Source organism: Pipistrellus hanaki (genome assembly GCF_964339955.1).
Source record: "Pipistrellus hanaki genome assembly, chromosome: 4".
NCBI lineage: Eukaryota > Metazoa > Chordata > Mammalia > Chiroptera > Vespertilionidae > Pipistrellus > Pipistrellus hanaki.
Window position 1 is genome coordinate 48,121,460 of NC_140506.1, and position 24,579 is coordinate 48,146,038.

The window sequence follows — 24,579 nt, forward strand, 5'->3', positions numbered from 1 at the left end:
CTTGTCTGTCTTTTCGTGATGTTAGTGGCCATCCATACTTGATGACTAGATAGAGTCATTCATTACAGACTGCAAAAATGATGATTATTTTTCTCATTCTATCATTCCTTTGTGGATTACTCAACAAAGAGAAATTTTCCTTTCTCTCTTTATCTATTTGATTATTCTTAGGAACAGTTCATATAGGGAAAGCAGGATAACTACTGTAATTTTCTTTAAAATTGGTCCCTTAGCGTCCTTCAAGGATGCTTTATTTATTTATTTTTGTATCATCATGAACACATGGATGTAAACATATTTTGTGCCTTTCAATTCACTGCAGTTACTTGTACTCAAAACATCCACTCTTCAGCCATTGAAAATCCATGATGCTAGTTCCTGAGCTCTTCTGACACAGTGCCTGGATCCTGTTTCCTTGCTTTCTAGCATTATAAGATGTTCTGAGCTCATCTTGTACATTCTCTATCTCAGACTCTACCAGTTCTCCAAAGAACTTTTTGTTTTCCCTGTAACAAAATAATACTGGAAAGACCTCTACAGAGCGTGCACACAAACACAGTTGGTCAGAAGGCAAGTAGAAAATAAGAAAATTAGGACTTGGTTCTTAAAGGATGCTAACAATTGTGCCAATTTTAAAGAAATAATATAAATGCAAAGCCCTTTAAAGTATACCAAAAAAATGACTTTTTAAAAGTCAAAACTTTAGAAAACTGGTGTTTTGGAGAATCCAAGATGGCTGCTCGGGTAGGCAACTAGCTGCAGCCGCACACAACAATTTTAATAAAATACAACTAAAATATAAAATGGACATTACCCAGAACTACAGGAAAGTCGACTGACTGGAAATCCTACAACAAGAAGCAAGGAGAAAACCAGAAGGAAGCTCGGAGGAGCTGTAAAAGCCTAAGGTATGGAGACACACGGCGCACGCGAAGAGGACGGAGCCGGAGAGGAGGGAGGCCGAGTGCCTGGCGGGCGTTCCCTAGCGGAAAGGAGATAAAACTCCGACTGTGCTGGGCCCCTGACTGCTCTGAACCTCAGTTCTGGGCCAGACCCCGGGGACCCAGGCTCAGCCATAGGGAGCCGGGCTGTAAGGCGGGACCCGGAGTAGCGGAGAAAGGAGGTCCCGGAGGCGCGCACACTGCCCCCAGAGAAGGGACGGTCGGCTGTGCCGCGGGATTGCCCTGACGGGAAGGAGACTGGGGCTCCAGACTGCTGTGAACGCCACCTCCAACTCCACTTCCAACTGAACTGAACCCCAATACCGGGCTCATTGTGGGAGAGCATAGACTGTTTGGCAGCAGGCGAAAATCGAGGGCACCTTTCTCTCAGAGGCGCCGGCAGCGAGCACTGAAGGACCCGCATAGGGCGGGGCTGACAGAAGCCAAAGCTGCAGGCTCCACCCTGAAACCCCGCCCCATCTGTAACTGCGAAATGCGACAACAAAATAGATCACAAACGAAAGAAATGGAGGACAAAAAGCATCTGGATATAGAGTTCAAATCTACGCTTATAAGGTTTTTCAAGAATTTCCTAGAAAAGATGGATAAGGCCTATGAGGATATGAAAAGAGATCAACTAGAATTAATAAGGAGTCAACAAGAAATGATAAGGGATCAACAAGAAATAAAGAATACATTGTCTGAAATAAAAAATATTCTACAGAGTCCTAAAAACAGAAGGGAAGATCGCAAGAATCAAGTCAAAGATTTGGAACATAAAGAACCAGAAGACACTCCTCCACAGAAGCTAGAAGGCAAGAGAATCCAAAAAATTGAAGATAATGTAAGAAACCCCTGGGACAACTTCAAGCGAACCAACATCAGAATTATGGGGGTTCCAGAAGATGAGAGAGAGCAAGATATCGAAAACATACTGAAAGAAATAGGACAGAAAACTTCCCCCACCTGGTGAAAGAACTTACAAGTCCAGGAAGCGCACAGAACTCCAAACAAAAGGAATCCAAAGAGGACCACACCGAGACACATCATTATTAAAATTCCAAGAGCAAAAGATAAAGAGAGAATATTAAAAGAAGCAAGAGCAAAGAAGGTAGTAACTTATAAAGGAGCACCTATACGATTGTCAGCTGACTTCTCAACAGAAACCATGCAGGCCAGAAGGGAATGGCAAGAAATATTCAAGGTGATGAATAGCAAGAACCTACAGCCAAAAATAAGCTACCCAGCAAAGCTATCACTCAGAATCGAAGGCCAGATAAAGAGCTTCACTAATAAAAAAAAGCTAAAGGAGTTCATCACCACCAAACCAGAATTATATGAATTGCTGAAGGGGGTTCTTTCAGAAGAGAAAGTAAACAAAGATAAAAATTATGAACAACAAATACGTAATTATCAACAAGTGAATCTAAAAACCAAGGAAATTAAAAAAATCTGATGAACAATATTAACTGTTGAATATAATAGAATCAGAGGTATGGAAGGGGAGTGAACTGACGATTCTTGGGGAAAAGGGGAGAGGGGGGCGTGGGAAGAGACTGAACATAAACTGTGCACCTATGGATGAGGACAATGGGGAGAGGGGAAAGGGCAGAGGGTGGGGTGGGAACCTGGTGGAGGAGAGCAATGGTGGGGGGGGGGGGGAAGGAACATTTGTAATAATATGAAAAATAAAAACTTATTAAAAAATAAAAAATAAAAAAAAATAAAAGTCAAAACTTTACAATATACTGAGTAAAATAATTTTAATTTTAGATTAAAAAATGCTTTTATCTGACAAAAATATTTACTAAATAAAGACACTGTGTTGTTATAATTCATAATTTACTAGTTAGGTTTTTTGCCAGGGAATTATAAATTGCTTGAACCAAAAACATTAAAAAATCAATTTCATTATTTATTGGTTTTATTAAGTAAAACCAATAAATAAACATTCTCTACCATGAATCTATTAGTCTCTTTAATTATTCTTGACAGTAACTGACAAAATATTTTCTGTAAGAAAAAATTTTTAAATCCCAAATTAGTAATAATTAAGTAATAATCTAACAGGGAAAAAAGAGAAAAGAATAATAAGAGCAAGAATTAAAGAGAGAAATTGTATCATATAAAAAAAATTTAAGTACTTAAACAAAAAGCACATGTGTAACTTGTAGAGTTTCCAATTGCGTGAATGATTTACAAAAGTGAATTCATACCTTTAACACAATACTCATGTAAGTAAATACTTGTAGTAAGGAAAAAGTGATTGATTCCTCATTGATTGGAAACTAAGTAAGTTGAAGGGGAAAATTCTATGGTAAATCTACCTGGTCAAGAGTATAAATTGCTTCCTCTGCAGATTCATTATCTGGGAGTTTAATCAAAGCCTCTGCTTTCAAACGAAGACAAAGATTCTTCTGATGAAGACTGCCACCAGACGTACCAACATTATCTATGTTCTTCAGAGCTGACAAAATTAAGGACATCTGAATGAAGACAACCATATCACTTCATATTTTTTTCTTTTAAGGGACATATAAAAAATTATCATTACAATAAGAATAAATTGCCAAAGCAATATACATGAAGAATAATTTAAAGCTAAGTATAAATTCTTCCCTAATCTCCATATGAAAATATCTGAATTTAAAACAGATCTAAATTTAAAACCTTTATATTCACATAACATGATAAAACTGAACATCCTGAAACAAACAATGGCTACCCCTATCTGCTATATACCAAAGGTTAGCCCTTAGCCAATGCATCTATAAGAAGTAAATTAAGGATACTAGAAGGAAAATAAGCTGAATTAGAATGCACCAGAGTGAACTATTTCTCAACTACAGAGGCTGGGCCTCCAGCTGCATCACAGCAGTGAATCACTTTGTGATTTTCTATCCCATGCCATTCAAATAGGCTCCAAGATGCCTTTCCTTCCTTATCTACATCAGAGGAATCAAGAACCAGTGAAAGCCCTAGGACACACCAGGCTATACCTGTTTTTTAAAACCACTATCTTTCTTCTGGAAGATGAAAAGAAATAGGGTTGGCCGCACTTAAACATGTCAAGAATACCTTGATTGCATGAAAGAACAGCTTCCACAGGTCTATGCATTTTGACTTGGGCTTCTGCCAGATGATACCAACCAGTTGTGCAGAAAGGACTTTCTTTTAACCCTAAAAGGATAAAAGCAAGCACAAAATCTAGTTTCCATAACTACTGGGATGAATGGCACCACCAACTACTCACCAAATCAGACTCCTCCCACCCTGACTGATGTTTCCCAATTGTTAGAGCATTGGCCCACTCACGGAAGGGTCTCGGGTTCAATCCCCAGTCAAGGGCACGTACCTAGGTTTCAGGTTCCATCCCTTGTTCCAGTCCGGGACTGTGCAGGAGGCAACAAACCGATGTTTCTCACATCAATGTTTTTACTTTCCTACCTACTTACCTATCTCCCCCACTTCCTCCCTCTCTCTAAAAATTATTGGAAAAATATTCAGGAGTGAGAATTAACAATAAATAATAAAAGAAAACAAAACAAAACAAAAAACAAATCAGACTCGCCCCCCTCTCCCTTATCTCTCACATCTAATCAGTCACAAAGCCACACTGTTTTCAGGCACTTATCCATTTCTCTACCACCGGACTAATCACACCTCCATCATCTTTATCCCAGATCACTGCATCCTCTTCATTGTGGTGAGAATATTTCCCTACTGCCCTTAAGGTGCTTAACAAGGTTTATAAGCCCCTCTTAGGCCTCAATTCTTGCCCCTTCCTGCTCCTATACTTCATTCGAAAATCTGGCCAAACCATAAGCAGTTTCCTGACGCCCAGCTTTCCTCCACCCTCAGCTATTTAATTTTTTTTTTTTTACCTGAAATGCTCCTTCCAATACCAGGCTTGTATTTGTCATTCAGATCTCAATTTGAATTAAGGCTGGAGTCTACGGCCATACCACCCTGAACGCGCCCGATCTCATCTAAATTAAGGCTGGAGATATTATCCCTATTTTATAAATGAAGACACAGAGAGTTTAAGTTCCCCAAGGTCTTGAAATTAGTAAGTGGCAGAGTTGGAATTCAAACTTAAGCATACTGCCAGTATGTTAGTTTATTGTTTTTCATTCCTACCTTAAATATACATTCCTTAAAGAAAGGGCCAAAGATAAATACCTACTGACTAGTACCTCATGTTACAAGCTATCCACTGTATGCTTACCTTCTCTTAAGTTCCTATCAGCATCTTCATACTTTTTGTCTTGTAATGCTTTAATGCCTAAACCAATGAGGCCTGGACCACTTTTTGAATCCATTTCCACTAGTCTACAACAATACTGTTGTCCCTCATCAGTAAGGATTCCTGGTATTAAAAGAAAAAGTTATTAGCATACATATATCAAATTTCTAAGCACCAAAACCTACATAACTTAAATTTCAAAAGCTGTCTTAATAAAGAAAGTGAAATGGCTATTAAAATTTCACCTTAAATTTCTACCCATCTAAGTCAAAACTCTCTTACTCCACAAAAACATAATTCATGACAAACTATCTTGGCTAAACTAACTGTTCTTATTAGAGAAAACCCTGGGATAAAGTGCATCTTTCCATCCATATTTAGGGTACAAAAATGCACACGTGCGCACACGCACACACAAAATGCACACAGGTAAGCAAAGTGTGGATGGGTACTTGAAAATAGTTTCCAAAAGCCTACGATGAACCCAAAAATTTTTAAAACAAGGCAAACTTTCCTAACATGTCCCTCTTTGTTAATATCTGGGAGCACAATTATAGAAACAAAAAGAGATTTGGAAGGATTACATTCATGTTTAGCCCCGGGTAAGGTATTCTTTACATATGAGCAGATGATATTTAGAGGAATTCTCTATAGTACTCCCAAAAACCATGGGCAGCAATATCACAACTGATCTTGTATAGAGAGACAAGGAATCAAGTTGTATATTTTAAAAATCCATTTTACTTTCTATAAATTTAAGAAAATAAAATAAAATTGAATTAAAAAAGAGACAAGGAATATTCCAGCTTCAACCCTCAATCCTCCTCTCCTCTATACTAATTCCTGTAGAAAATACTAGTTAAATAAATGTAGAGGATGACAATTGATAGGACATCACTTATTTAACTTATCTACTCTTTTAACATTTAAAAGATTCCAAGATTCCAGATTTAATGGCTTTAATACAGACTGACAATATATTTATTTCTCAATAAGGCAAGCCAGACTTGGGCTAGTGAATACTAAATCTCCAAGGGTAAAGCTACTCTGAAGAGTTTCAGGATAGATACTAAGTAATACCTATGAAAATTCTGTTTCCTAAAGTTTATTACAAAAAAAAAAGTTTTTTAAAATAACTAATTTATTTCTCACATCCCCCCAAAAATGATCACTACTATAGAATTTTTATTTTAAATAAACCTAATTAGAAGGGAAAAACCAGCATGTATTCATTTCTTTATTTTCACCTGGATTTTCTAATATTTCTAGAACACAAAATATTAAGCTCTTCAGTCTAAAGAGTCAAGCTTTCTCATTCTCCCCCATTTCAGCAATAAAGCAAATAAAATAAATCAAAAAGGTCATTTAGCATGAAATAACATTCATCAGATAACAACTGTGAAAGCCATTCATTATTTGTTATTGAAGCTTTATTAACTGAGTCATTTTGAACATCAATCTTCATGTTTCCACATGCAAAGGAGGACAAATAAGAATGAATATATTTGTCCCCAGTAGAAGAAAAGTCAGTGATTCACTGTTGCTATCAAGTAGCAAGTTCCACAGATATTAAAGTACTATGGAGATTTTTAGAAGTTCTTAATACACAGAAAGTTTGGTTTAGAGGAACAATATAAAGAAAAAAGGAAACATTAAGCAGATTCCTACGGTCCTGCATTAACTACTTAAACTTCCACTCCAGAATACTGATTACATTAGAATGAACTTAAGCCTAAACTGCTACATTCCACAGATTCTTACAACCAAATATTGAGCAGGAAAAGCACTCTACCTTGGTGTACCATATGTGTATCCACCCAACCACTTCCCCTTTGCCAGTATACAGAACTTTCCTTCAATTCTACAAAATAACCACCCCAAAGCCTCTTTAAGAATTTTTTTTCACATAAATCAACACATTCTCTAATCAGTCAGCATAATCCCTTTGCTATGTCTTTATTAAAGAACTTTGTCAAATACTGAATTTAGGTGGAAAAGTCCGCAGACTATTTGTTGATCTTATTTATTCTATTTTTTTTTTTTTTTTTTGGCTTTTGGAATATAAGTATTTATTTGACAAATCAACATTACAGGCATAAATGTGCAAATTGAGAAAACATTCAATTCTGGCATATGAAGAAAAGCTACAAACCACTAATAGCTGAACAGGCATAGAGAGAAAAGAGTGAATATTAGCCATCAATTTCTCTTTTTTTTATTAAGTTTATTAGGGTCACATTGGTCAACATGGCCATATAGGTGTCAGGTGTGCGTTTCTATGTTACAAGATCTGTCTATTGCACCATGTGCCCACCACCCAAATAGCCATTATTTCCTTAGCAGCAATTTTACAGCAGAAAAAGGGGTGGAGGGATGAGTACCAGAGGCAACACAATAAGTCCACTTATATTGGGAACACCATGGGACTCCTACGAAAATTTGAAGAAACAGGGTGATTTTGGAACGAAGCTTCCTATTATCGAAACACTCACAAGCAGACTCTTTACACTGAAAGTCTCAGCATGCCTCATCCTCTTGACCTCAGTTCATTGTTCATAATGTTAACTAGCCCTTTCTTATAACCCTCCTGCCACGTGACACTACTGCAATGCTTCTCCTCCCCCTCTAAAAGCTTCCCTTCCCTTTACATGCTTCCACTTCCTCCCTTAAATGCAGTCAGTCAAGTCCCTGGATTGCTTCTTTTTTACAGCTGCTAACCAATTCTTCCTAGACTTCTGATTGCATTATTGTAATCTAAGTTCCATTGGATAACTCTCATTTTAAAAGATAGTGCTTCCTAATCAGCAGCTCCAAATCTCCTTTCTGGAGAAATACTCTTTGTGTTGTTCTGCGGTTCCCAATCTTCCTCCCTGACTTCTCCTCTTTGCTGTCCTCTAACTAACAGTACATTTTACCTCCTGTTTATCTACTTTCTATTAAAAATTCAAGACCTTCTTTAATCTCCACCTTCAAAAAGACTTCACTGATCAACAACTCATAGTTCCTCTGCATCACTATACTTTCCTATATGTATCAGTCTTTCCATGTGCACAAAGACTACATTGAACTTCTTTTTATGTCCAGAAATACTGAAATAATACCTTACACCTGATAGACACTAAAACCATTTTTTATCCATAGTAACATCACACAACACCTCTAGGACACACACTATAATAAAAAAGAAATTACCTGATTCAATTAAATGCAAACAAAGCACTTCTAATGGATACTGCACAGTGGGGTAAATGTTTAGCATTCCTTCACAGGCCTCCTTCAACCTAGCAGTCTCATGAGGAAACTTGAAAATATAAAAGTAAAATTAACTAAGTAGCAATAAAATATACTTCTGGACATTTTCCTATTTAGAATAGAAAACTCACATTAGAGATTTAAAAAAATCAACTCACTTTGGATAAACACTGAATGAAATGTCTATACAGTACTTGATGGTCTTCACTAGGAATCTTATCTGATAAATCCAGTGCATTCTCAAAAGCAGTTAAAAGCTGAAACAAATAAACAAAACAAAAACAAAAAACTATCATCTGTAGCATATTTAAATGACAATGTAAAACAGTTCAACGTATAAGACTCACACAAGCTACACACTCAACTAACTGCAAATACATTTTATGATATGGCCCTGATAATTTCAATGAGGAAAAACATGTATTTATAAGTTTTGGAATACATTCTAACTCCACTAGCCAGGGGACTGCACTGAACTAATAAGAAATAACTATAAATTGGCAACATTAATTTAAGGAAACATTCTTATAGGTTTGCTGTTCCCTACAAAGTAGTCAGCCAGAGAAGTATAGTCTTATATGATAATGTAACTGCTACTGCTCAGATTATTTTTAAAACATCTCTTCTGAAATCACCAGCATGTTCTTTAGAACATCTTTAATAAAAGCAAATTTTTAATCTTAAAATATGTTTTATGAAGTTAAGTTATACTTTTGGTAAAAGAATACCAAAAATACCACTATACAATAATAAAGTAATTTTTATACAGAATCATTAACTGACTTTGAAAAAAATCCCAAAAGAAGAATTCTAAATGTTTTGAGCCAGAACAGAAATATGAGAATCCAAGGCAAGCACTTTAAAAGATGCCATTCATTAGGTTACATAAGTTCTACAGTTTTAAAAATATTTCCTATGCCTCTATAATGTAAACTCATAATACAGTTTACTATCTCAAATTTTCTTTATAAATCATGTTATAAAGTCCATATAAATAAAGTTTTACTAACTTAGTCAAGGACAAAGGTTAATAAAATTAAAAAAGGTAATGCAAATAATCCACATGGAAAATAGATGATACATTTGTTTCTGAACACAAATAAAGCAGTTATCATTAGCATTCAAGTTGAAAATAACAACCCTCAAATGTCCTATTATTGTATTTTTAATAGTTAAAAGCCAATATTTAGGATAAGTATAATTAGTTCTCTTTCTTAAAGTGATATCCTACCTAATAAAGAATATGCTAATTGCCTGTCACACCCTCACAAAGATGGCAGCACCCAAGCCAATGAGGGAATATGCTAATTGACTGCCACACCCTCAGAGATGGCGGCGTCGAGTCCCCTCAGCTCCACCGGGGCAGCAGGCATGCACGGCAGCCCCCAGGCAGGTCCAGCTGCTCCATGCACCTGTCTGTGGAGTCCCCCAGGCCCCTCAACCTCCTAGGGTTGGCCCGAGGTGCAGGCAAGCTTCAGATGGCAGCTGCCCAGCCACTCAAGGCCGGCTGAAGCTCAGGTAACCAGGGCTAGTTGAGGCTTGTGCTGATGGCAGTGGCAGCAGCAGAGGTGTGATGGGAGCATCACCTTCCCCTGATCGCTGGGTTGCCCCTTGCCCCTGAGGCTACTGGACTGTGAGAGGGGGCAGGCCTGGCTGAGGGCCCCCCCTGCAGTGCATGAATTTTCATGCACCAGGCCTCTAGTAGTATAAATAATTCATAAAAACATCTTACTTATTTTGGTACATGTTTGATTTTCTCATAACCTATACTATTTCAAGGAAAATAATGATGTCATAATATAAAGATAGAATTTAAGAGAAGTTGGTAAATCACCTAATTTTGCATTGCTCAATTTTTTCCACAACTAAATTTATACACAGATAAACCAACACACAAACAACTACAAAACTTATTCTCACATTCTTATCCCCAGCTCTTAGGGTACTCACCTGACATAGTAGGCTTTTAAGAAACATTTTGTTTTGTTTTCTGTGTTTGTTTGTTTTTACTTGATAAACATTTTTTGAATAATAAATCAAATTAATGAGCAAACAAAGAAATAACATACAAAGAAATGAGCTTCCCATCCTATATAGAGCCCATCATTGCTTACATTTAAAATTTCAATTCAATTTAAAGCGTGTACACTGAATGGCTACATACTATAAGAAACTAAGTTTATTTTTATTTATTTATTTATTTTTATTTTTTTAATATATTTTATTGGTTTTGTACAGAGAGGAAGGGAGAGATATAGAGAGTTAGAAACATCAATGAGAGAGAGTCATCGATCAGCTGCCTCTTGCACACCCCCTACTGGGGATATGCCCGAAAGCAAGGTACATGCCCTTGACCGGAATCGAACCCGGGACCTTTCAGTCCCCAAGCCGAGGCTCTATCCATTGAGCCAAACCGGTCCTGGCAAGAAACTAAGTTTATTTTTAAACTTACAAATAAAAGAAATAGAATAATAAAGATATTCCCAATTCTGGTTCAAAACCCATGTTTTTTTTAAGTCTTTTAAAATTATTTTCAATTAATTAGTATTCAAAATGCACTTATAAATTCTCTAAATAAAATACTCTGGTTGAATTGTTAAATCTCAGTGATTTAGCCGAATCAGGTTTTGCTCAGTGGATAGAGCATCAGTCTGCAGACTGAAAGGTCCCAGGTTTGATTCCTGTCAAAGGCATGTACCCTGGTTATGGGCACATCCCCAGTAGGGGGTGTGCGATAGGCAGCTGATCAATGTTTCTCTCTCATCAATGTCTCTAACTCTCTATACCTCTCTCTTCCTCTCTGTAAAAAATCAGTAAAATATATATATATTTTTAAATCTCAGTGATTTAATACTCTTAGTTCATAACATGCTTTTAACACACAATTTTTTAGAAATTATAGCAATTTTGTGAAAGCAATTTCATAGTCTCTTTCCTACAGTGAAAAAATAACTGAATATACCTCCTATAAATATAAGGGAGTAAAATTCTGATACCCCAAATGCCAATTTCACTGTCCAGACTTAATATGAGATTGTAGGCCAATAATTCTGAATTTATCAGGAAGAGCCTCTACATTTAAAATTAAACACTTACAAAATATCTAGTTTAACATAAAGCACTTTTCTTTTTTTAAAATATATTTTATTGAATTTTTACAGAAAGGAAGAGAGAGGGATAGAGAGTCAGAAACATCGATGAGAAAGAATCATTAATCAGCTGCATCCTGCACACCCCCTACTGGGGATGTACCCGCAACCAAGGTACATACCCCTGATCGGAACCGAACTTGGGACCTCTAAGTCTGCAGGCTGACGCTCCATCCACTGAGCCAAACTGGTTTCGGCATAAAGTACTTTTCTATATTCTACATATATCATTACCCTTGCCCTGGATGGTGTGCCCAATGGTTAGTGTCAGCCCCTGCAACCAAGGGTCACGGGCAACTACTAGGGTTACAGATTCCGTATCTGGCCAGATATGGGCTCATGCAGGAGGCTACCAATTGATGTGTCTTTCTCACCTCTCTCTCTCTCCCCTCTTCTCTCCCTTCTCCCTTCATCCCTCTCTCCCCTCCCTTCCTCTCTCTCTAAAAATCAGAAAAAATATCTTTGGGTGAAGATTAACAACAACAACAACAACAACAACAACATAAATAAATAAATAAATAAATAAATAAATCATTACACTTGCATTTTCTAAATTTAAGGAAATAAACAGGTCAATACCAATTGCTGGGTCTCATTATTCTGATCCTCAGTGCTCTCCGCCAGCAACTGAGTCAATTTCACCCACAGCTGATGAAGCTCCTGCTTGTCTGCACCTGCTTCTTGCCGCATCTTTATCAATTTGTGCCACGTTCGAGCCACCTATTGAGGAAATTTAAAATGGTTATTTTATCTTAAGTACTAAAAATGTAAATAAAGAAATAAAATTTGCAAATAAAAATATTTATCTGCTTATATATAAAAATAGCAAAAGAACTTTGAATAAGTGCATTTTGAATACTAATTAATTGAAAATAATTTTAAAAGACTTAAAAAAAACATGGGTTTTGAACCAGAATTGGGAATATCTTTATTATTCTATTTCTTTTATTTGTAAGTTTAATATGAGACTGTAGGCCAATAATTCTGAATTTATCAGGAAGAGCCTCTACATTTAAAATTAAACACTTACAAAATATCTAGTTTAACATAAAGCACTTTTCTTTTTTTAAAATATATTTTATTGATTTTATACAGAAAGGAAGAGAGAGGGATAGAGAGTCAGAAACATCGATGAGAAAGAATCATTAATTCTTTAATAGAACTCCAACTATTATGAACTCCATAAAAAATAAGTTGATTGGGTAAATTTACATAGTTCTCATATTAGAAATATTACTGAGCTACCAGAATAGATACAGGAATAATGACAACATGTCCCAATCATCATAAGAGCATCAGACATAGAGACACAGCAAATAGGCCACTATATTCTACAGATAATGCTTTTACTTATTTTATTAATTCCTGCAGTTTCTAAAAGCTTTGGAAGTAATAATACCTAAAATTTGAATTCTAATTTACAGTTTTTAAATCACTGTAATTTATATTAGACCTCTAAATTATTTTAATATCACACTATATAACAATTTTTAAAAATTTTCCATAAGCTAAATGAAAGCTTTCTTCTAGAAATAGTTTTATTAAAAAGAAATATACTATCCCAGAAAATCATTAGCCAACCTCTATGTGTTTCTTGTCTTGGTAATACAGATCCACAAGTTTCTTACAGACATCACACCACTTCTGTTTGTCAACACTTAGAAGGAAAAAAAAGAAAAAAAAAAAAAGCTTTTGAATCTAATTAATAAAAACAATTGAAGGCTTAGAACACCAAAAGTAAATACCTCAATACTGTCATTTACTATTTTAAATCAGTACAACCTACAGCTTTTATAGTACAGTAAAATTTTATAAAATGAGATTCTCATAAAAAGAAAAGCTTTAAGAAACATTCTTCAATTACACTGACTGAAAATAACAGCAAAGTTCCCAAATTAGTTAATCCTCTATTAGTATTATTATTCTGTTCTTATCACAATCAGGAGATTCTGTTATAACAGTCTGAAAGAAAAATGTTTCCCAGTTCCCAGTACATGATTACAGTATTTCTATATAATTTTAACCAGTTTTCCTAATTCATGCTTTTAAAGAAACTGGCCTTTCCCCACATATTGATTACCTTTCATAAAGATCCAGGAGCTTTTGGTAAACAGCAGGTAAGTCATCCTTAGAATTTATCTGATTACATTTCTCATATAGGCTTGCTAACCCCTAAAAGAGGAAGTAGTAGAGATTATTCTTCTAAAAACATATAATGTTCTTGCATTTATTTTGCTAAAGTGAGAATCTATAAAGGCTATTCATAATAAAGATAATTATAATTAATAAATGAAATATGCCTGGGATTTACCTACAAATAATTTGGAGTTGAAGAGAGTAGGTGCAAGTTTAGATTTTTAAAAATTGAGATTTTTATTGAAGCTAGAGGATGGGCATAGAAGGACTCATACCACTGTCTTTTCTTTGAAAAATATATTTGAAATGTTTCACAACAAAAAATATATTTTAATAGTTATTATACAATTTTAATTTCTAACACATTACCATATAACACTACTTTTACATGGTGAAATAAATACAAAATCCAAGTAGTCTGTAGAAATTGTCATTTTTGTTTCAATAAAGATAAGATATCCTATACCAGTGGTTGGCAAACTCATTTGTCAACAGAGCCAAATATCAACAGTACAACGATTGAAATTTCTTTTGAGAACCAAATTTTAAAAAAATATATTTTATTGATTTTTTACAGAGAGGAAGGGAGAGGGATAGAGAGTTAGAAACATTGATCAGCTGCCTCCTGCACACCCCCTACTGGGGATGTACCCGCAACCAAGGTACATGCCCTTGAACGGAATTGAACCTGGGACCTTTCAGTCTGCAGGCCAACGCTCTATCCACTGAGCCAAACTGGTTTTGGCGAGAGCCAAATTTTTTAAACTTAAACTTCTTCTAAAGCCACTTCTTCAAAATAGGCTCGCCCAGGCCATGGTATTTTGTGGAAGAGCCACACTCAAGGAGCCAAAGAGCTACATGTGGCTCGCGAGCCAAAGTGCTGATCACGGTCCTACACCAATCGGTACATAATAAAAACAAGCACCTGTATAAACATGTTATCACATACCCTCATTCATGCTCTTGTTCATGTAAACCTAAAACAAATGGGTTCATGTACTCCAGAGCCTATCACCTCCTTTTAATCACAGCTTCTAAGCTGTGACTAAGATATGAAACAAAGTGATTAAATATGAAAATTTGGAAACCATTAAATAAGAAAAAAGAATTTAATCTGTACTCAAAGATAAAGAATTGCAAATTTTCTATGTTATTTTATTTTTAGAAAACATATTAATATACATTTCTTTTCTCTCAGATAAACAGAGGATATTCTATAAATCTTTCATATGCATATATAATTAGTAGGAGATGTACATAATAATGTTTCAATTCCATTCCTCACATTTGGAAATAATTCAATGGATTGTTAAATAGGAGTAAATAGCATTGTTGGCACCACTTTTTTGAAAAGAAATCTTCAGTTTTAAAAAAACAATAAATTTCAATTTTTTTCTCATGTGGAATTAAGTGGAGGTTTGTTGTTATAAAAAATAAAGCTATTACCTGTAATTTTCAAAATGAGAAAACAACTCTTTCTTATGAGGAAAAATATTTTTACATACCTGCCAAGCTAGTAATTGGTCTGGCTCTAGTTCAGCCGCCTTCTTATAGGCACCCTGGGCCTGATCAGGTTGTTCTAGCTCGGCTGCGGCAACACCAATAAATACCCACGCATTATAGTTATTTTTCTCTTGTTTTAACACTGTCTGATTAAAAAAATTAAAAAAGCAGGTCATTAAATTTTGGAAGTAATGGACAAACAACAAAAGACAGTCTAACTGAAGGTCAGAAAATCTGGATCTACCACTAACTAGACAATCTTTAAAAGGTCATTCAACCTCTGGTCTTCAGTTCCTCAGCTAGAGAGGGATCAGTAATTTTAAGGGGTCATAAATATGAGGTATATATTTTTTAAAGCTGCCCAAATAATACTGATGTCTCCACCAAATGTGTCCCCTTGTCCCTTAAGAATACTGGGTATAAAAAGAAATAAGATTGTTCTTAACACCCAACCATCCTGCCTTTGGTTTGTGCATTCTGAAGTGTTTACATATAACAAAGGTAGTAAGGTTATTTAATAGAACGGTTAAGATTGTTCTTTTTTTTTTTTTTTTTTTTAATATATTTTATTGATTTTTTACAGAGAGGAAGGGAGAGAGATAGAGAGCTAGAAACATCAATGAGAGAGAAACATCTACCAGCTGCCTCTTGCACACTCCCCACCGGGGATGTGTCCGCAACCAACATACATGCCCCTGACCAGAATCGAACCTGGGTCCTTTCAGTAGGCAGACCGACGCTCTACCACTGAGCCAAACCGGTTTCGGCAAGACTGTTCTTAACACCCAACCATTCTACAGTGCTAGTTAACTCACAAAATTGTTTTCCATATCATTTAGGGTTAAATGATGTGTTTGTTTTCCCACTATGAATAAAAACTACTTCATAGCACTTTTTTTCCAAATTGATTTTTATTTAAGTATAATTGGTATACAATCTTATATTGGTTACATTAGTCTTAGGTGTACAATATTGTAATTTGACATTTTTATGCCTTAGAATGTGATCACCCCACTAAATCTAGTAATCATCATTCACTGTGTAAATTGATCACAATATTATTGACAATATTTATTTTATACCCATTTTGTCTCAAACCTCTTATCAACTCCTCTTCCACTCTCACCTTATATTTCACTAAGAAAATAAAAGTCATCAGAGGAGATCATCCTCATCTTCCCATTCCTAAATTTCCAACCTTGACAGCGTGTGGGTCTGCATCTATATACTTTTCCTCCTTTTAAGACGGAAGAAGTTTCAAAGAACCTCCTCGTAAGCTCAGGACACCATCCTCTCTCACCTTCCCAAGGAGTTCATTCCTACTACTTCCTCTATCTCTCCTGCACATTTAATTTCTCCTCTGGACTGGAACATTCCCATCAGAATACAAAGGCACTTTAGAATGCACAAACCAAATAGAATTAAAATGTCAACACACTACTAAAGAATGGTACAGTCCCACAGTAAACACATCAAAAGATACCTAAGAGATATTCAGGTTTTAAGAACTTGGCTTTGATAAGTTACCAATACAGAGAAAGACAAAATTAAGTGTGACAGAGCAGCTTATCATAGCATAACCACTCTAACCATTCTACTAAATAACCTTATTACCTTTGTTCTATATAAACAGTAAATGGTTCACATATCATGAACTGATAACACTTATAAAGAGGTAACACACTTTCATTGTGGAAGAACAAAATATCAGTTACCTTACAATGTTTCAAAGCTTCTTTGTATTCTTTGTTTCTGATTGCATCTCTAGCACTTTTTAGGGCAGTCTTCACTTCCTTGCTAGACATTCTGTCAAAATAAAAAGCCTGACTGAATGTACAATAATAACCTGCCTAACTATGACAGCTCCAGCAAACTTAACCATCTGAAAAAGGCACATGTGACCCCTTATACCAGGAACACTCTTTCCCCCTTCCATATACACACGGCTTATTCCCACACCTCTTCAGATTTTCCCTCAAATGTCACTTCCTCAGTGAAACTTCACTGGCCACCCTATTTAAAATGTCAACCCTGCCTTATCCCACTCACCACCACCCCATATTCCCTTAACCTCCTCTCTAACCATGCATTTGTTTTTCTTCAAAGCATTTATCATCATCTTATACACTTATATTTTATACACTATATATTTTACTTAATTATATTATTTATTATCTGTTTCCCAACCTCATCAGAACATAATGTTCAGAGGCAGGCATTTTTGACTGACAAAGTGTACACATTAATAAATATTTGTTGAAGCTCAGCTGCATTTGAATTATATTCACTCTCCACAAAGTAGGCTAAAACAGAGATGATCCTATGGACCAGGACCTAAAACACATACCGATTTCAATTCCATTCTACACTAAGCAAGTGAGTAGAATAAGCCAGTCACAGAGTATGAACACTAATACAAATTTCAATAATTCTGATGTAAGCGTTTGAGAGAGCATTCTGTTTTTAAGTTAAGTCTCTTTAATATATAAGTCAGGATATTAACTTTCTTCATAGTAAGGGTTACCTAGGATTATAGTAATATAGTATTCTTTGTAATACAGTAATCTTTGGAAAGAAGTAAATGCAATGTTTACACTTAAATGAAGGTGATGAATATGCAAGCACACGAACTTCAGTCATAAAAAGATACCAATTGGTAGACAAAGCATTTCTTCATTTAATTTCTTCATTTAAGACACAGTACTTAATTTTAAGTAAACTAACATATCTGAGATTTCACAACTTATTCTGATTTACCAGTAAACAGGTCAACTTTAATTACAATTTGATGTTGAAAAAAGAAACATTTGTATTTTTTTGCCAACTCCACTGAACTCTGTTATCATCAGGAAGGTAAAACAAATGTTAAGTCGTTATAGACTGCAGATGTTCAAGGCAGCAAAATGAACCAGGCAGATGGCTTGATGACAGTCCTTTATATCCAAAAGAGGCTGTCCTTTATATCCAAAAGAGGCTGAGGTAGAAGCATAAGATCAAAGAAGTTACAGAATTTTAAAAAATCCTTTGACTTAAGAATGTTAGATTAAAAATAATATAAAAGTTAAGAGATTATAAAATCAAGTTATCTACAGCCAGAACCAAATTCCCTTAATTGACATAAAAGTGACTTTTCACCTAATTACAATAATTATGTAAGTAAACAATATATTTCATATACTATTATTTTAGAAACTGCCCTCTTACTTGCAATTATCTTGGTATAAATTTATAGCTGGAAACTTCAGAAGGATTTTTCCCCGTAGTTTACAAATCTTGATTGGAGCAGGCAACAAATTTCAATGCTGATTTCACAATAAGTTTTTTTTCATTCCAAAGTTATCTTTGGTGGGTAAACATGCAAACTAAAAAGAAAAAACATCAATGATGATAACATCTAATCTAAACTAATAAATAAAACATTCAGTAACAAAATCAAGAGTTCAAGTTAAAAAAGAACAAAAACAGTTTTAAGATATCGTCAAGCAAAAACAAACAGAAGAATACAACTTTTCCAGAACAAATACCATCATCTTTTCTATCACCTAACATTGACAAGGTAGAACCAACCAGCACCAACACTCCCAAGCTAAACATAGCATATGACATAAAAGAAATAGCAAAGAAGGCCTCTCTAAGTCAAAAGAAAGACCTAAAGCATATGAGTCATTAGTGAATCAAATGCTAAACTAGGAATAATGATTGCAAGTGCAACAGGAAATCAAAGAAAAGTAGGGTGTGAAGTAATTAACAGCTACCAGATGGAGAAGACAGGACTTGAGAGTGGATATGTAAAGTAGAGCACCAGATTACAGAAGACCTTCTTAGTCAGACCAGAGTAGACTTAAAGATAGCAGCAAACACAGAGCTGTTAAGTGCTTCTAAGTAGGCTATTTTTCAAGACCACTCGAGACAAACTTCATTCTTCTCTTGGTAACCAATACTAATGTTCAATACCCTTCCATATGTCTATATGACTCCATATGTAGCTACAATTACTTATGTAAATACAATTATTCTTGCTTTGGTGGAATCCTGCTTTCTTCTCTTCCTATTCCTTCTTTATTGATTTGGCATTTAGGATAATATGCCAGCAATGAGGCCCTCTCTTCATCTAAAATATACACTGAGTGGCCAAATTATTATGATCTCTGAACGCAAAATAATCTGGCCACTCAGTGTATATCCTATATAATAAAAGGCTAATATGCGAATTGTCCCCTTGACCAGGAGTTCGACCAGCAGGCAGGCCAGCTGGACCCATGCACGAATTCATGCACCGGGCCTCTGTGTGTGTGGGTGTGTGTGTGTGTGTGTGTGTGTGTGGTCAGATTATTATGCATTCAGAGATCATAATAATCTGGCCACTCAGTGTACACACACACACACACACACACACACACACACACATCTATGTTTCAGGTGTTTAAGTAACTTTTTTAAAGACAAAAAAAAAAAAAATCTACTACTTTCTAGACCTGAAAACATCTTCCTCTTTTGGGAAAGCAGGGTGGAGAAGGGAGAGGCTCATCCACTCATTTTCCAAACAAAGCTTTACTGAGCACCAATCACCTACTAGGTACCATCAAACCCATTTCCTGTCACAAAGTAAAAACCTACTATCCAAAAGAATTCCAGGTAATCCCATACTCCTCTGTTTGGGATACTTCCCTCCATTCTGGGCATTTCCAACACGTTAAAGAAAAATCTAGCTCTCTTAAAAGTGTCTAATTTTCTTCCTCAGCCCCGCACTCTTTCCCATTATACCTCTCCTTCTACTTTTTTCTCCTCAATTTCAACTTTTTTTTAAAATAAAAGCATTAATTTTGCACATTTTCACTCAATAAAAGTTTTCTACCAACTGAAAAGATTTTAACTCAACATACTAAGCATATGCCGGGACCGGTTTGGCTCAGTGGATAGAGCGTCGGCTTGGGGACTGAAAGGTCCCGGGTTCGATTCCGGTCAAGGGCATGTACCTTGTTTGCAGGCATATCCCCGGTGGGGGGTGTGCAAGAGGCAGCTGATCGATGACTCTTATCGATGTTTCTGACTCTCTATCTCTCTCCCTTCCTTTCTGTACAAAATCAATAAAATATATATTTAAAAAAAAAAACAAAAACATACTAAGCATAAAAAGTAGCAACAACTTCACTTTTAAAAAGTTAGAAAGTGACAACCATGCCAAATAGAAAATGATATACCTCAAAACTAATAAATATAGATAGGTGGAATAATATATCCTATACACCTGACTTAAAGCTATGGAACCTTAAGCTACATTCAGTTATGCAGCTACAAAGCTGCAAAGCAAAAATAATAACATATACAAATAATAGTGATAATAATGACAATGAAAGTAATTACAGAAAAGCAAAATTGATACCTTTAAATGTATTAAATGTAATGAAAGTCTGAAAGTATTTTGTGATGACTTTTCTTATAGAAGGAATGAGTAAAAACAATTTAATAAAAGTAGTGTCCAATTACCTATTATTGAACATTCTAAGCACTTACCTTTTACCTATTATCACTAGCTCTATCTTCTTTCTGCATGGAGTTTCAGATTGTTCCTTAACTGTTATCCATCTAAATTATTAAAATATGAAAGTTAGGCTCATAAAAAGGAGGACAAAAAGTCCTTAAATAAAGGTAAGGTACCTTGATGTAATGTACATAATTACAATGATGTAAGGAGTTCCTTACATATCCAACACCTCTTGAGTACTACGATCTTCCCTTTCAGAGCCTACTCAAAAACATGTAGTTTTCAATTCCCCCAAAGCAGTAGTTCTCCATTTGCTAAAGTGGGAAGGAAGAATCTTCTTTTCAACATTCGCTCACATTACTTTTTTCACCAGCTCCAGAGCTTCCACCTCTACATCTTTACCGTCCCATTCAGCCTGTCCACATTTGCTTGTTTACTCGAACGCTACATGTAATTCAAGTGTCAAGCATAAAGTCTTCTGAGGTGAATCTTACAATAGTCCAAATGTTGTAATTTAACTATACCAACATTTCCAAAAATGTATTCCAAGAAATATTAACTGCTTAAAGGTGTTAATATATAGACTAGTAATTTTGTGAACAGTGCACATTATATATGTCACTCTTTGAAAGCCACGTGCATTTTAGCATTTTAAGGGCTCTGAGAAGTCCTAAAGACCCAAACCAGCAAGTCTACAACTTGTGTTACTGTGAAACATTTATTTCAATGAACAACAATTAACATTGTGAAGCAATCTAGTATTCTCCAAAGTACAATTGGGATTTGTGGTTTTGAGTTTTGATTTGTTTGGCAACTAACAACTTTTTTCTTTCTTCCTCTTTTTTCTCTTTGTTGCTCAATCCCTCCATGACCCATGCCCTCTGTCCAGAGCTGTCAGCATAGTCATTAACTGTACCTTTTTTGATACCTTTTGTACTGTTATTAAATTTACAAGTGTGTGTGTGTGCGCGCGCGTGCACTTCCCACAATTAGCCTGGAAGTTTCTTAGGAGCAAAGACTATTTACACCAGTTATTTAGTTCCTAATATCTGTCACATTGTGATATTCAACAAACCTTCATAGAATCGCTGCAGATGAAGACAATAGTAAATTGAATCCACCATCACTAACTGGACATTAAAAGAAGTATAAAAAACTAAAATCTACACCAAGACTTTCAACTGAAGACTTTTATGAACTGCACAGTTAAGTATTCCACTAAAGCAAGCAATTCCTAACCAACAAATCTTTAATCAGGGGTGAGGAATCTTTTTTCTGCCAAGGGCCATTTGGAGATTCATCACATCATTTGTGGGCCATACAAAATTATCAACTTAAAAATTAGCCTGCTACATTTGGTCAAACATTTAATTAACTCACCCCTAATACTTGGGCAAGGCCAGACCAAATGATTCCCTGGGCCTTAAATGGTCCCAGGGCCAGACATTCCCTCCCTCCCTCACTTTAACTGATGACTTAGATATGTAATGCAGCCCCTTCCCTCATCGAAACACACATATACATACACGTACACACAGAGAGATGCACACTCACATCTCAAAAGTTCCTTTTCTGATAAAGTAGGGTACAATTAGCAAAATGCTCTATGTGTAGAGAGTGATGAAAATAAAGAAGAAACCTGAAATCATAAAATAACTAGTTGAAGGAACTGGGAAAGGTGTTGGGGTGGGAGGAAAGGTGGGGAAAGGTGAGAAGGGTAGTTTAAAAGGAGAGATTACTCATGGAAAGTGAAGAGAAATGGATGCATGTATGGTTAAAAGTAGAGAAAGGCTGACTTCAGCTCAAAATAAGAACTTCTAATAATCAGACCAGTACAGATGTGGAATGCTGCTCCAGGAAGTGTGTTTCCCACAACTGGGAATGAAAAAGCACAGACGAGACAACCCACGGGCGGTAACAACGGAGGACAAATTGAATGTCAGGTGAGAAGTTAGACTAGAAGCCTCTTAAGAGTCTTCAGTGTATGTGTCTGGGGACCGAAAATACTCATCTCACTCCAGACCAATTCAACACTTGCCCCCACTAGCATTCTCAAGGGAAGAAAAAGGAGGAAAAATATGTATTCCGCCCGGCTGGTGTGGCTCAGTGGTTGAGCATGGACCCATGAACCAAGTCACCAGATCAATTCCCGGTCAGGGTGCATGCCCGGATTGTAGACTTGATATCTACAAGACAGCAAGTTGATGTTTCTCTGTCATCAATGTTTCTATCTCCCTCTCCCTTCCTCTCTCTCTCTCTCTAAAGTCAATTAAAAACATATTTTAAAGAAAGGAAAAAAAAAGGTGTATTCCTGCCACCCTGACTGGGAATTCAGAATGCATGTTCTATGAAAACAAGATCAGGGAGAGTAAATACAGTTCACAGAATCAGTAATGGGCCATAGATTAAGGACATTTTTTATTAAATGTCAGCCAACACTGTTCCTATGGTAAAATGTGTCCAACATTCCAAATTAACTCAGAAAAATTTTTTAAACACATCCTGTTCATGAAAGAACATACCTATATCACCTTCTATGTTGTAATATTATTTCACTTTTTTTTTTTTTTCCCCTTAGCGTTCCTTGTGAACCGAGACTATTGTGTATATATCTGTACTCACCACAGATCTTTGGCATGCTGCTTGGTTAATAATTCTGCTTCACTAAAAGTGAGTAAGCTCAGGAGAATGCCATGAAATTTTGTAATTAACTAGAGATGGAGTACAGCAGTGAGTGAAGATCAGATTCAAGTCCTACTCAGACTAGCTCCCTGGGAAATCTTGGGCAAGTCATTTAAACCTGTCCATTTCTCTTTGCAAAATGGTGAAAGTGAGGGTGACGGGAAATATTCCATGTAAACGTACTTGCCACACAGTAAATGCTCCATAAATGTTTAGCATAATCCTCAGAACGGAATAAGTGTTACATATTAAATAAGGTTTGTCCCTTACTACAATTATTTTGTGCAAACAACAGTCAGATATTAGTATTAAGAGTTGGTTTTACGTTAACTAAGTACTGCAACCCCTCCTTTCCCTGTCATATTGATACGATCAACATGACATACACATTATATACCTGTAACTATGACAGTGAAATCAGGAATTTGGCACTGGGACGGAAATCCGTTTCTTCCAGATTTTTCCCAAAGAACTTCAACAGTCAAGAAGGGCCTGGGATTCTTCCGCAGCAGAAACAATGGGTTCTGAATTTACGTCAACCAATCGCTCATGTCACACAGAACCACACTTCTTCCTCCGAGAGCCTGCTGCTCGCTTCTCTCCTGTGCACCCTGAGAGCAGGATGCACCCAAGCTTTTCCCTGCCGGGAACCTGAAGCTTACCTCCCGGGCCCCGCTCCTCTCCCCACCCGACTACATTAAATCCTGGCGGCACCGGCAAAGGCAGGAATGAGACGAGGCAGACTGCAAACCTCCCTGGGGGAGTGGACTTGAGGGGGCCCCCCCGGTATCCACATCGCACCCGCGGGGGTCCGGCCAGAGGCCTCCCTCCCAAAGAGCCCCGATCCCACGTCAGTGACAGGCGCGCCGCCACCTCATCACCTCCCGCTTCACGGCCCCGCTCACAACTCCGCCGCGCTTGTTCCGCGCAGAACTAGCACCCTCGGCCCCCCGACCCTTTCTCCTCCACGTTTTCATGGCAACCATTTCAACCACCTACCGAGCCCAACTTTTGCAAAAGCGACAGCGACCCTAACCCACCTGGGTCAGACGCTCCTCCTACAAACTAGGCTGGAGTCCCGGCGCATGCGCGTTTCCGCCCCCAGGATGGCCCACGTGACTGGAAGTGACCAGCTCTTGGGTTGCTCCGTATTTGATTAAAAGGTCTTCGCAGGAGTTAGGGCGG

General features: G+C 36.5%; 1 protein-coding gene across 5 annotated transcripts in view; it reads right to left on the reverse strand.

Annotated features, from left to right (window-relative positions):
• Positions 1 to 24,532, reverse strand: part of SKIC3 (SKI3 subunit of superkiller complex) — a 68,265-nt gene extending 43,733 nt beyond the window's left edge. Inside the window, exons 1-13 of one of the 5 annotated variants that reach the window (XM_084882626.1) lie at positions 24,435 to 24,532; positions 20,742 to 20,813; positions 18,432 to 18,589; positions 16,943 to 17,033; positions 15,230 to 15,373; positions 13,669 to 13,760; positions 13,170 to 13,245; positions 12,168 to 12,308; positions 8,598 to 8,696; positions 8,380 to 8,488; positions 5,170 to 5,310; positions 4,020 to 4,121; positions 3,269 to 3,408 (exon numbers count right to left, since the gene is read on the reverse strand). In XM_084882626.1, the coding sequence (XP_084738752.1) occupies positions 3,269 to 3,408; positions 4,020 to 4,121; positions 5,170 to 5,310; positions 8,380 to 8,488; positions 8,598 to 8,696; positions 12,168 to 12,308; positions 13,170 to 13,245; positions 13,669 to 13,760; positions 15,230 to 15,373; positions 16,943 to 17,032 (1,134 nt within the window). In that variant the 5' untranslated portion in view covers position 17,033; positions 18,432 to 18,589; positions 20,742 to 20,813; positions 24,435 to 24,532. Of the gene's footprint in view, positions 1 to 3,268; positions 3,409 to 4,019; positions 4,122 to 5,169; positions 5,311 to 8,379; positions 8,489 to 8,597; positions 8,697 to 12,167; positions 12,309 to 13,169; positions 13,246 to 13,668; positions 13,761 to 15,229; positions 15,374 to 16,942; positions 17,034 to 17,984; positions 18,007 to 18,431; positions 18,590 to 20,741; positions 20,814 to 23,334; positions 23,374 to 23,791; positions 23,816 to 24,393 lie in introns of those variants that run through there. The other 4 variants (XM_084882627.1, XM_084882629.1, XM_084882628.1 and 1 more) reach the window with 4 other exon arrangements.
• Positions 24,533 to 24,579: the final 47 nt, after the last annotated feature.